Raw genomic sequence first — 12930 nt, forward strand, 5'->3', positions numbered from 1 at the left:
AGTTTTGCCACACTGAAGCTTATGCTTTGCCCCAAGCCATAAGTTCCTGTAACGACGTTTCTTATTTTCAAGTTTTAAATAATTTTGGCATTGTAATTTACATTGCACAGCTACTTTTTAAATTAGAAACAACAGTAATGCATATACAAAACAATAATTTACATTAACCCTTACGGCATTGGCGTAATAATCATATAAGTTTACCTTCTCTAATACAGGCTCATCACAAGTTGTTTGTTTTATTTGCTCTTGAGGTTCGCTACTTGTACTGGGAATATTTTCCGATTTAACCTCTTTTTTATAATCAGACATCCACTTTCTTTTTTATCTAAAATGACATATATTGATGAAATATACTCTTACACAGATTTCAGGTAAAAGAAAAACAAAAATGTAAATATGTATAAATTGTAGATATGCATATGTATAATTTTTAACGTACTCACCATTCTGCGATCTATTGTTGTAAGTTCATTGTCATCTTTTCAAGGATAAGCAACTATTCCGAATTCGTCTCGAACGTGTCGAGGTGCAAAATTACTTTCTGATTCAGAAAGCGAGCCGAATTGCCAAGAAAACAAATCTTTTGTGAAGTGTTCCGCGCAAACAGCGGAATTCTTTGTGAGGACCAGTGAACTCTACAACCACATGGCCATGCAGAATTGCATAGCTATTTTATTCAGTTTCAAGCTAGTGCATTTGCTAATACTCGACACCTCTACGCATGCTCTTTTATATCGTTTTTCCGTATTGCGATCATATTTGCGTATACGTGTGGACAGGCGAAAACGATTCAAATACGCTACGTGTGGACGCAAGTCTTTTCAAAAACAGAGAAAAAAACCTTCGTTTTTAAAAAACTCCAAATACGTGTAGTCAGGGTCTTAGGGGGTGTTTACATGAATCCGGAATGAGTTTCGATCCGGAATGAACTCATTCCATTTTAAAAGAAATCCTATTGCATGTTTACATGAATCCGGAATGAGTCACAACTCGATCCGGATCGAGTTCATTCCTAGTTTCATTCCGGATCGAAATTTCATTCCGGATCGAAATTTACTTTTTATCTCATGTAAACGCGAATTGAGTTTCATTCTGGAATGATATTGTGATTAATGAAGAAGCACGCATGTGCCATGGGTATTTTCTTCTGGCAAATTTAAGCTCGTAAGCAAATAAAGAGGCTAAATGGGTTAAAATGAGTGCGAAGAAAAACAACAATTAGTTTCATGTAAACACGGATTGACATCACGTTTCGATCGGGATTGAAAGTCATTCCGGATTCATGTAAACACCCCCTAAATCTGTGTTCCTTAAATGACGTCACAAGTTAGTCCCATGCCACGGATTAGAGCTCTCGACATTTTTTTCAAAACGTTGAAATTCAGGTTTTATTCGCATCTTTGCCAAAAGATAACTCAAAAACGAAAAAGTCATACAAATTCTGTATTTGTATTATTTATTCAAAATCTATTTAAGAATAAAAGACTAAAAATAGATCTATGTGCACTTTAATAACCCATCAAAAGTTGTGAACGAATCAGTGACATAGACAACAAAGAGACAACATTGAAAAGAGCTTTATGTTTATAAAAATCATAGCAACAATTATGATAAGTATAGCGTATTCAACAACAATTCAGATTCAGCTTGGTTTGAATTAAGCCTGAGGTGGTAGAACTTCTTGGATCACAATTCGAGATACTGAATTCCACCCACTGTAGACGTATGCACTGGAAAGTCCCTGACAATTACTGACATAGAAACCAACAATGACAGTACCCTTATTGATGTTACCACAATATCCCTCGATGTGACGATGATGCTTGATATCAGATGCTTCTCTAGGTCGTTTTGTGTAATAAACACCTTCAATTGTAGGATCACATTCGTTTTCATTGAATTTAAAATAAAAACGCTTGCAACACGTGTTGCAGTATTGAATAAAGAGATTTCCAGAGTAAAACACGTGAAGATAAGTATTGTCACGTTTTTTTATAAAACTGCATGTCTAGAAAAGCAAAATAACACAGTAATATACATCAGGTATGAGTGACAACATAATGCTTCAACTTTATAATACAAATTGGTTATTTTAAAAAGGAAAAGTATTTACTTTAAAAAAGAAATATGTCTAATATAACATCACTTAGAAATTTGGAATGATTAATAAAAATTACAATTCAATAACACAAAACTTATTCTTGTTATAAATATTCTCAAAATAGAGAGTCAAGACGAAACGTTACGCTACTAAATAAATATTTCTTTTTATACGTCATTTTTCAATTGAATGGCTTTTTTGAAAGCACTTTGCTGGGCTTTAATATTTATAAGAAGAATTCGCTTCCCGCCTGGTATATCTCTGGTCAGAACACATAACTTAATTAAGCCATATTATGAATGGTGTTTTTTAATGCCATGCACAAAGGGACAGGGATATAATTTATCTTTGTTTCTATTTTGCCTAAAACTGGACGAACATCAAAAGAGATTTAGTGACAAAATGACACATTCCAAATGAAGCTAAGGTACGTCAGATTACATTGCAGAAATTATGTTGAATGTCAAGACAAATGAAAAGCCTTCATACTCGTTAAATTTGTGCTCTAAAATTTTGCACACTCACGTGGCTACTCTAGATTGGTTCTGGTTTGATTAAGACAAAAATCAATCAAAAACGTAATCGAATTGAGTTTTACATAGAGAACTGTAATGATTTTTGCTTAAACCACTGCGTACAAGAAAAACACAAAACATATTATCTTATAACAGAAAATTGACTTTTGAAGTGTAACATATTTCGTTATCTCTGTACATCATGTCCATTTACTTTCAGTTTTGCCAAGCCAGTTTTAATGAAGGGCCTTTAATATAGTTCTCAAAATGTTTTAAGGTTTTTGCCTTTCACTTAAAAAAGCCAAAATTTAGAGATTGTTAATCTGGAATAAAGTTTTCTACCTTAGCGGAGTAGGAGTTATGTTCACAAATTTCAATATTTAATGAAAAGATTTCAAACTTTATGAGCTTGTACATGTTGTTGATTTTTGATTAATGTGTGTTTAAACAAAAAGAAATAACAGAAATAAATTGAATGAAATGTGACATTCAGCAACGATTTTTTGAAATGATTTTGGCATACATATAAAAAAATTTTAAATAAAAATGCAAAACCTTATCTTTTATTTATGATGACATATTTTTTTCCTTTTTTCCTTCTTAAACACAACGAAACATGTCACCATTATAGCGCAATTATAAAATTGAACTGTCACTGCCTAAATTATTACTAATAATTAATTATGTATAATGATACCTGTAAAATCAAGAATATCTTTGATCATTAACTAATTATTTCAACAAAATTTGTAGTGATTATTTACCCTTATAAGTCCATTAACTGGTCCAACCTCCTTATTCCAAAAGCATTGCTTCCAGTTGGATTCATTAGCTCCCACAGGCCCTTGTTCACCAGCTTCCCCCTTTTCACCCTTAACACCAGTCCTTCCCATACCACCTTGGATTCCTTTGTCCCCTTTTGGCCCTGATGGACCTATCTTTCCCGGCTTTCCATCACTTCCATTGGCTCCTTTGGCTCCTGGCACACCATTATGACCTGGAAAACCAGGTACACCAGGAAATCCAGGTACACCAGGAAATCCAGGTACACCAGGCGCATGACAACTGGTTTTGCTAACATTTGTTTTCTTGGGAGGACCTCTAGGTAGTCGTGTTTTCTGACAATAATTAATGAATGAAAATGATTAAGTCTCTTAAATGTTGTTAAAGATGTACAGTTAAATATGAATGGTACTTAATTATTACTCGTTGTCAATTTTAGACAGTTGATATTTTTAGATTTAAATAAATTTGATTTTGACCTTCTCATGGACATTGCTCTACGTCCGTTGATTACCGTTCATGGTGATGACTAATAATAGGTTAAATTCGAGTGAGAGTTTAGAATAGTCCAAAAGCTGAAATAAGTACCTAGAGTAACATACATTATTGCGAAGGACGCTGTTTACATAAGAAATGAAGGAAAACTTAAAAACTTTTTTGAAAATCGAGAGATAATCTTTATGGGTCAAGGAATCCGCTCCTCAGCTGGTTCGCTAACACTCTTCGTTTTGAACCTTTTATTTTACAAGCTAAACAAACTACAAGTACATCACTGGAGGATTTTTACGCTATCTATTACATTTAATTACTTACATGTATTTATACTAACGGTAATTACAACAAAACATAAGTCGTGTTTTCCTTTTTCGTCATTAGCAGTACTCACTCTTTCGTTGCGTTTCAAGTTCTCACGACGTTGCAACAAAAAGAACTAACTAAACAAACAAAGAACTTACAAAACTTACTTAAAACAAAGAAGTGTTAAAGGGAAACTGACGTAGCTACGACAATTTTATTGCTAAGCTCAAAAGAATGTCAGTATGTCTTAAATCACAGAATTACGAACTGCATATTTTTATGATTGTCAGTTATTTTTCATTTTCAAATAGAACATATTTTTCAAACCTCTAAGCATACTGTATTTAGTAACTTACAACATTTAACTCTGTCATCTATGAGTGTGCTTAGCGTGTCGTAAGCTGTACTATATTTAAAATAATCGTGTCAATGTGATACGAATTCTATTTCGTCACTGTTCTACGTCACTAGGAAGTCATGTCAGATAGAGCGCGCGATATCAAGATCAGTTCGAGCGTAGATTTCACAGCGATCAGTTACAAAAAGTTCCTTTCCACACTATATTACAATTTTTTGAATTATGGCTTCTACAAATGAAGAGTATACCACAAGAGATGATGTCGGAGATGAAGCAGCACTCCTGGGTTTTGCTGAACACGATGAACAAGATGACATGATGGAAGAAAGCGAATAAGTGCAAGTAATATCAAAGAATTTGAATGTTGTAACTGCCATTTCTAGGATCAGTGAAGAAAGGACTGCAATGACTGAAGCACTCAGGTCAATGCAGCAAATGTCAGTATCCTCTACAGTAGAATCTACTCGTAAGAGAAAAGCAAGTGCTTTAATCCCTGAATCAGTGCATGGCGCAGATTGTGAAGTCTTGTTGGCACAAAACGAAGAACTTTCGACCAAGCGCAATTCTGAAGCAGAACGACTAAAAGTGGACCCATTGCTGGAAGAGATTTTGCAGACTCTAGAAGAAACTGAGAAAACTTCACCAGTTGTCAACGAGAAGCTCGCCTCAATTATCAACCAGTGTTGGCTGAATAAGCTGAGCGACGAGCAATTGAAGGAAAAACAGGCTAAATATTTTAGGCCTAAGAACTGCGATCGCCTTATTGTACCTAAGGTAAACCCCGAAATTTGGGGGAAATTAGACCGTACAGCTAGAGGGCGTGATTTACAATTGATTGCCATTCCATCAGCTCTGACGAATGTCGGTCATATAACAGCACAAACCACCAATGAACTGTTGGTTGCCTGCAATAACAGCAGCCAACTGAATATTGATAATTTTGTTCGTATGAACGCTGAAATCATAGCGATCCTGGGACATGTAAGTTTTGAATTGTCTCAACGACGACGTAACGCTATACTTCTCCATCGAGAATTTAGTACTTTATGCGCATCGCACGTTCCCATTACGAAATATTTGTTTGGATATGAATTGCAAACCCAAATTAATCATATTCGTACATCCAACAAGATTGGCAACGCGACAAGAAGCTCTTCTAATACCACTTGGCGGCAACATTACAAACAAGGGAAACGACAATGGTGCCCTTTTTCATCTCGTCATCAGGGCAACACCCCCTATCGGTCGAAGAGGAACCAATTCGGGAAGAGACGATCGGACACAATGAATGGTCGCAAGTAGAAAACACTGAATTTTGAAGAAATTTTAAGACTTTACAGGTAAATCAGTATTCTTGTTTTGTACCTACGCTAATAGCGTATTTGAATAAAAGCATGGGGACCTTCAGGCTGGCAGCATATCAAATTTTTTAAGTGCATGGGAAACACATACTTCTGATAAGGAAATCTTACAGACAGTGTCAGGACAAAAAATTGAATTTGACACAATTCCGATACAAAGAGCTTTACCCAAGCAAATAGAGCTACCCGAGGTTGAAATGAACAATATTGATTTAGAAATTAACAAATTACACAAAAAAGGCGTTTTGCAGATTTCTCACCCTGAATCAGGGGAATTTGCATCTCCAATTTTTACTTGCCCCAAATAGACGGTTCTTATCGCATGATTCTTAATCTGAAATCCTTAAACAGGCATGTCAGATATCACCGTTTTAAAATGGAGTGTGTTTGGTCAGCTATTTGGCTTATGAAAGCAAATTGTTTCATGGCATCCATCGATCTCAAAGATGCTTACTATTCCGTACGTATTCACCCAGCATATCAAAAATTCCTCATATTTTGCTGGAGAGGGCAACTATATAAATTTGTCTGTTTTCCTAAAGGCCTAGCCATCTATTGATGATAGTTGGCTGACATCCGACACATATGTTTTATGTGTTCGGAATATTTGAGATACCCTCTGCTTATTTAGTGAAGTGGGGCTTATCTGTAAAACTGGATAAGTCAGTTTTAGTTCCCCCATAAGTAATTACTTTCTTGGGTTTCGGACTCAACTCAGTTCTTATGCGAATATCTGTGACGACAGAACGAGCTGAGAAGATAAGACACATGTGTCATGAGCTGCTACAAGCTTCTCACCAAAAAATAAGGGATGTTTCTCGGATTTTGGGCACTCTAACTTCGAGTCTCCCGGGCGTAATCCTCGGACAGTTACATTATCGCTCGCTGGAAATGGATACATGATTTACGATGGTGGCAGTCATCAATATGCACGACATACAGGCAAATTATTCACAATGAACCTAGAATATGCCTAACAACAGATGCGTCGTTGACAGGGTGTGGCTGCTACCTAAATGGTGTATGTGATGGGGGTAACTAGACGCCCTTGGAGGCTTCCAATCATATAAATTATTTGGAAATTCTTGCGGTATTGTTTGCCCTTGAGTCGTTTTCTTCAGAACTAAAAGGTAAGCAAGTTAAGGTATTGATTGGTAATACTACTGCTGTAGCTTGCATTTATCAAATGGGAACATGCCACTCAAATTCTATTCACATGTTGACATTCAATGTCTGGACCTGCTGCATTTCGTATGATATTTGGTTGACAGCAACGCACATTTCAGGATTACAAAATGTCACTGCGGATTGAGAATCTCAAATATCACGCAGAGAGACAGAATGGCAGTTGAACAAGACTCTGTTTACGTGTGCCATTCAAAACTAGACGTAACTCCAAACATTGATTTGTTTGCATCAAGGTTGAATAATTAAGTGAAACCCTATGTTTCATACCAACTTGACCCGTATGCTATAGTTGTCAACGCCTTTATGATATTGTGGGATAATTATACCTTTTATGCGTTCCCGCCTTTCAGCATAATTTCGCAAGTACTACAAAAATAGTACAAGATAAAAGCACAGGACTAGTCTTAGTCCCTAACTGGACAACACAAAGTTGGTGGCCAGCTGTTTAACCTAGAGTAGGAACGACCTTAACTCTTCCAGCTCATCTGGATCAAATCCACCTTCTCAATACAAAACTGGAGCTTTACTTTGCCATTTATCGGGGAACTCCTCTCTGATAAAGGCATTTCACAAGAGGCTTCTCAAGTAATCCAGCAGTCTTGGCGGACCGGTACCAAGAAGCAATATTCTACATGCCTTAACCGTTGGTGACAATATTGCAACGCAAACAATATCGATCCTATCACGTCCTCTCTAGAAAGGGCATTACTTTTCTTACAAAATTATACCAGGAAGGTTTCTTTTACAGCGGTATTAACGGTGCAAGGAGCGTCTTATCTGCTATCCTTATGCTACCAAGTGGCATCTCATTTGGTACACATCCACTTGTTGCTAGATTTGTTAAAGGTGTATTTGTTGCAAGACCAGCTATTCCTAGATATGCCATGGTCTGGGACGTTTCAGTGGTATTCAAACATCTTCGAAATCTCCACCCTTCGAAAAATCTTAATTTGATCTTGTCTTAATCATTAACACTAAAAACAGTAATGCTCTTAGCTTTGTTATCTGGTCAGCGATGCCAAACACTTCTTCATGCATTGGATATTTCTCATATGGAGAAGAAAGAAGATCGAATAGTTTTTCATGTGCACCGACTGCTCAAAACATCTAAACCTTTTAAGCATGCTGCTCCATTAGAATTTCGGGCTTATTCACCAGAGCCTGGGTTATGTGTATTCAATTACTTGTCCCATTATCTAAATGCCACTGCACCCATACGAAATGGTGCAAGACAACTCCTATTGAGCTATCAAAAACCTTATCATTCGGTCACTTCAGCGACCATTTCCCGATGGTTAAAATACGTGTTAAAGGATGCTGGTATAAATAATGAGGTTTATAGTGCACACAGTACTAGGACTGCATCAACTTCTGCGGCAAACGCATTGAATATTTCTATGGACACTATTATGAATGCAGCTACATGGAGTAATGAACAAACTTTTCAAACATTTTATAATAAACCAATTGAGACGAAGAACTTTGGCAATGATCTAATTTCTGACATTTGTGAGACATGAAATGTGAAATTTCAATTATATTATTTTGTTATTAGTTATTGCTTATATCCACATTGCTTTAAAATCTCACATGACTTCCTAGTGACGTAGAACAGTGACGAAATAGAATTAGAAAATTAAACGAGACTTACCTGAAGTCGAAATTTGATTGAAATTCTATGAGTGACTGTTCAGGAACTAGGAAGTCACCCACCCAACTACGAACATACTTCTTTTCAAATGATGTTAAATACTACTTGCCTTGCAATAAGTATGTGGACGTTTGCAAATTTTTTAAAAACTGATCTTGATATTGCGCGATCTATCTCACGTGACTTAATAGTTCCTGAACAGTAAATCATAGTGTTTCAATCAAACTTCGACTTCAGGCAAGTCTCGTTTAATTTTATAATTTTGAACGAAAACAGAAAACTCTGTGTGCATTTGAGAGCTTAGCGCCAACTAAATTGGCTACAAAGAAGCATTACGCTTCTATTTTACAAAAATAGACGGCCATGATTTATATATTTTAATCTGAAGCTCGGTAAATAATAAATGTGCATGACAATAACAGTGCATGCAGTAGTTTACTTTCCATTCGATGAATAAATAAAACAGAAATAAATCTTCCGATGGAAAAGACATATTTTTGAAAAAATGAAACTTAAAATTGTATATGCAATTCCCTTGCATTCTCTTCGAATTAAAAGTCAGTTTTAGAGCATGAGAAGAGGTGGTGGGGTTAGGGCGTCAGAGGAGAGGGGGGATCTTCAGACGACCTATATATGCGTATGAAACGCCTGTATACATACTGAGAGTATTTCTATTTAGGATTCACGAAAGAGAGCTCTTATACAATTACAGGCAACAATAGCAACAACAGGCACAAACCGGTAATTTTTGTGGTGGTAAATATTTTTTAAACAGGTTATTCTTAACTCATGGGAATTATATTGAATTATTTTGATATACCTGTGATAAATTGAAAAATGCAGCTGAACCTATTGATACATACCATGATATCATCAACTTTGTCGTCAGATTCAACCAGCTGCATACTCAAAGCAAAAACACAACATAATGCTATCGGTATAGACTTCATCATTTATAAAAAGGACGATAAAGTCTTTTTGTTCTGCCTGTGTAATCTTTACTTTTTAAGCAGTATGCAAAGTGTCCGCAAGCTTAGATCAAGCTCTTTCCGCAATCTTGTCCAATGTTCAACTGACTCGATTGTTAGGGAGTGTTTCATTTTGTATAATATATTATGAAACTTTAAGAGACACCTTAAGAGACACTTAGACTTGCACATCCGATTGATCCAAGTGTACTCGAGAATGCAAATTTAGATGTGACTTAACATCCGTTTAAACATCTCCTTATTGAAATTATATATATAAATACATCATCCTCTTATTAAAATTATATACATTAAATCCCCTGAAGAGTGCGCAATCACGAAACAGGCTTGTCGGGATGATTCTGTAGTTTTCGTGAATTTTTCCAACATCACTACTTATATATAATTATATATGTATAAAAAAAAAATTTCTCCTCATTGTATAAGTGTCAGCAAGCTTAGATCAAGCTCTCTCAGCAACTTTAGATTGAGCTCTTTCAGTAATCTTGTCCAATGTTCAACTGATCGATCGTTAAGGAGTGTTTTATTTTGTATAATATATTATTGAACTGTACGAGACACCTTAACAGACACTTAGACTTGCACATCCGATTGATCCAAGTGTACTCGAGAATGCAAATTTAGATGTGACTTAACATCCGTTTAAACATCTCCTTATTGAAATTATATATATAAATATATCATCCCTTTATCGAAATTATATATAAATTAAATCCCCTGAAGAGTGAGCAATCAAGAAACAGGCATGTAGGGATAAATCTGTAGTTTTCGTGATTTCTTTCAACATCACTACATATATATAAATATATATGTATAAAAATGAAAGTTTCTCCTAAATGTATGAGTGTCAGCAAGCTTAGATCAAGCTCTCTCAGCAAATTTAGATTAAGCTCTTTCAGTAATCTTGTCCAATGTTCAACTGATCGATTGTTAAGGAATGTTTCATTTTGTATAATATATTATGGAACTTTAAGAGACACCTTAAGACACACTTAGACTTGCACATCCGATTGATCCGAATGTACTCGAGAATGCAAATTTAGATGTGACTTAACATCACTTTAAACATCCCCTTATTGAAATTATATATATAAATATATCATCCCCTTATTGATATTATATTAATTAAATCCTATAAAGAGTGAGCAAACACGAAACAAGCTTGTCAGGATGAATCTGTAGTTCTCGTCAATTTTTCAACATCACTACTTATATATAAATATATATCTATAAAAATGAATGTTTCTCCGGATTGTATAAGTGTCATCAAGCTTAGATCAAGCTCTTTCAGCAATCTTGTCCAATGTTCAACTGATCGATTGTTAAGAAATTTTTCCATTTTGTATAATATATTAGGGAATCTTTAAGCGTAATCACAACACCTTAAGAGACACTTAGACTTGCACATCTGATTGCTCCGAGTGTACTCGAGAATGCAAATTTAGATGTGACTTAACATCCCTTTAAACATCCCCTTATTGAAATTATATACATTAAATCCCCTGAAGAGTGCGCAATCACGAAACAGGCTTGTCGGGATGATTCTGTAGTTTTCGTGAATTTTTTTCAACATCACTACTTATATATAAATATATATGTATAAAAATGAAAGTTTCTCCTAAATGTATGAGTGTCAGCAAGCTTAGATCAAGCTCTCTCAGCAAATTTAGATTAAGCTCTTTCAGTAATCTTGTCCAATGTTCAACTGATCGATTGTTAAGGAATGTTTCATTTTGTATAATATATTATGGAACTTTAAGAGACACCTTAAGACACACTTAGACTTGCACATCCGATTGATCCGAATGTACTCGAGAATGCAAATTTAGATGTGACTTAACATCACTTTAAACATCCCCTTATTGAAATTATATATATAAATATATCATCCCCTTATTGATATTATATTAATTAAATCCTATAAAGAGTGAGCAAACACGAAACAAGCTTGTCAGGATGAATCTGTAGTTCTCGTCAATTTTTCAACATCACTACTTATATATAAATATATATCTATAAAAATGAATGTTTCTCCGGATTGTGTAAGTGTCATCAAGCTTAGATCAAGCTCTTTCAGCAATCTTGTTCAATGTTCAACTGATGGATTGTTAAGAAATGTTTCCATTTTGTATAATATATTAGGGAATCTTTAAGCGTAATCACAACACCTTAAGAGACACTTAGACTTGCACATCTGATAGCTCCGAGTGTACTCGAGAATGCAAATTTAGATGTGACTTAACATCCATTTAAACATCCCCTTATTGAAATTATATATATAAATATATCATCCCCTTATTGAAATTATATACATTAAATCCCCTGAAGAGTGCGCAATCACGAAACAGGCTTGTCGGGATGATTCTGTAGTTTTCGTGAATTTTTCCAATATCACTACTTATATATAATTATATATGTATAAATATGAAAGTTTCTCCTGATTGTATAAGTGTCAGCAAGCTTAGATCAAGCTCTCTCAGCAACTTTAGATTAAGCTCTTTCAGCAATCTTGTCCAATGTTGAACTGATCGATTGTTAAGACGTTTTTTCATTTTGTAAAATACATTATGGAACTTTTAAGCGTAATCACAACACCTTAAGAGACACTTAGACTTAAACATCCGATTGCTCCGAATTTACTTGAGAATGCAAATTTAGATGTGACTTAATATTCCTTTAGATCCCCTTCTTGAAATTATCTATAAATATATATCATCCCCTTATTGAAATTATATACATTAAATCCCTTGAAGAGTGAAAAATCACGAAACAAGCTTGTCGGGATGAATCTGTAGTTTTCGTGATTTCTTTCAACATCACTACATATTTATAAATATATATGTATAAAAATGAAAGTTTCTCTGGATTGTATAAGTGTCAGCAAGCTTAGATCAAGCTCTTTCAGCAACCTTAGATCAAGCTCTTTCAGCAATCTTGTCCAATGTTCAACTGATCGATTGTTAAGAAATGTTTCCATTTTGTATAATATATTAGGGAATTTTTAAGCGTAATCACAACACCTTAAGAGACACTTAGACTTGCACATCTGATAGCTCCGAGTGTACTCGAGAATGCAAATTTAGATGTGACTTAACATCCATTTAAACATCCTCTTATTGAAATTGTATATATAAATATATCATCCCCTTATTGAAATTATATACATTAAATCCCTTGAAGAGT

The 12930-nt window shown here is 34.9% G+C and overlaps 2 protein-coding genes across 3 annotated transcripts in view; both read right to left on the reverse strand.

Annotated features, from left to right (window-relative positions):
• LOC124454497 (collagen triple helix repeat-containing protein 1-like) overlaps positions 1-12930 on the reverse strand; it is a 105970-nt gene that overhangs the window by 11854 nt on the left and 81186 nt on the right. The window lies entirely within an intron of this gene.
• On the reverse strand, positions 1443-9848 carry LOC124454490 (collagen triple helix repeat-containing protein 1-like). The gene is made up of 3 exons (XM_047005295.1): positions 9622-9848; positions 3384-3737; positions 1443-2011 (listed from the first exon to the last, which is right to left on the reverse strand). The coding sequence occupies exons 1-3, from the start codon at positions 9709-9711 to the stop codon at positions 1661-1663; spliced, it is 795 nt and encodes a 264-aa protein (XP_046861251.1). The 5' UTR covers positions 9712-9848; the 3' UTR covers positions 1443-1660.

The sequence above is a fragment of the Xenia sp. Carnegie-2017 genome, unplaced genomic scaffold (assembly GCF_021976095.1).
Source record: "Xenia sp. Carnegie-2017 unplaced genomic scaffold, XeniaSp_v1 HiC_scaffold_3, whole genome shotgun sequence".
NCBI lineage: Eukaryota > Metazoa > Cnidaria > Anthozoa > Malacalcyonacea > Xeniidae > Xenia > Xenia sp. Carnegie-2017.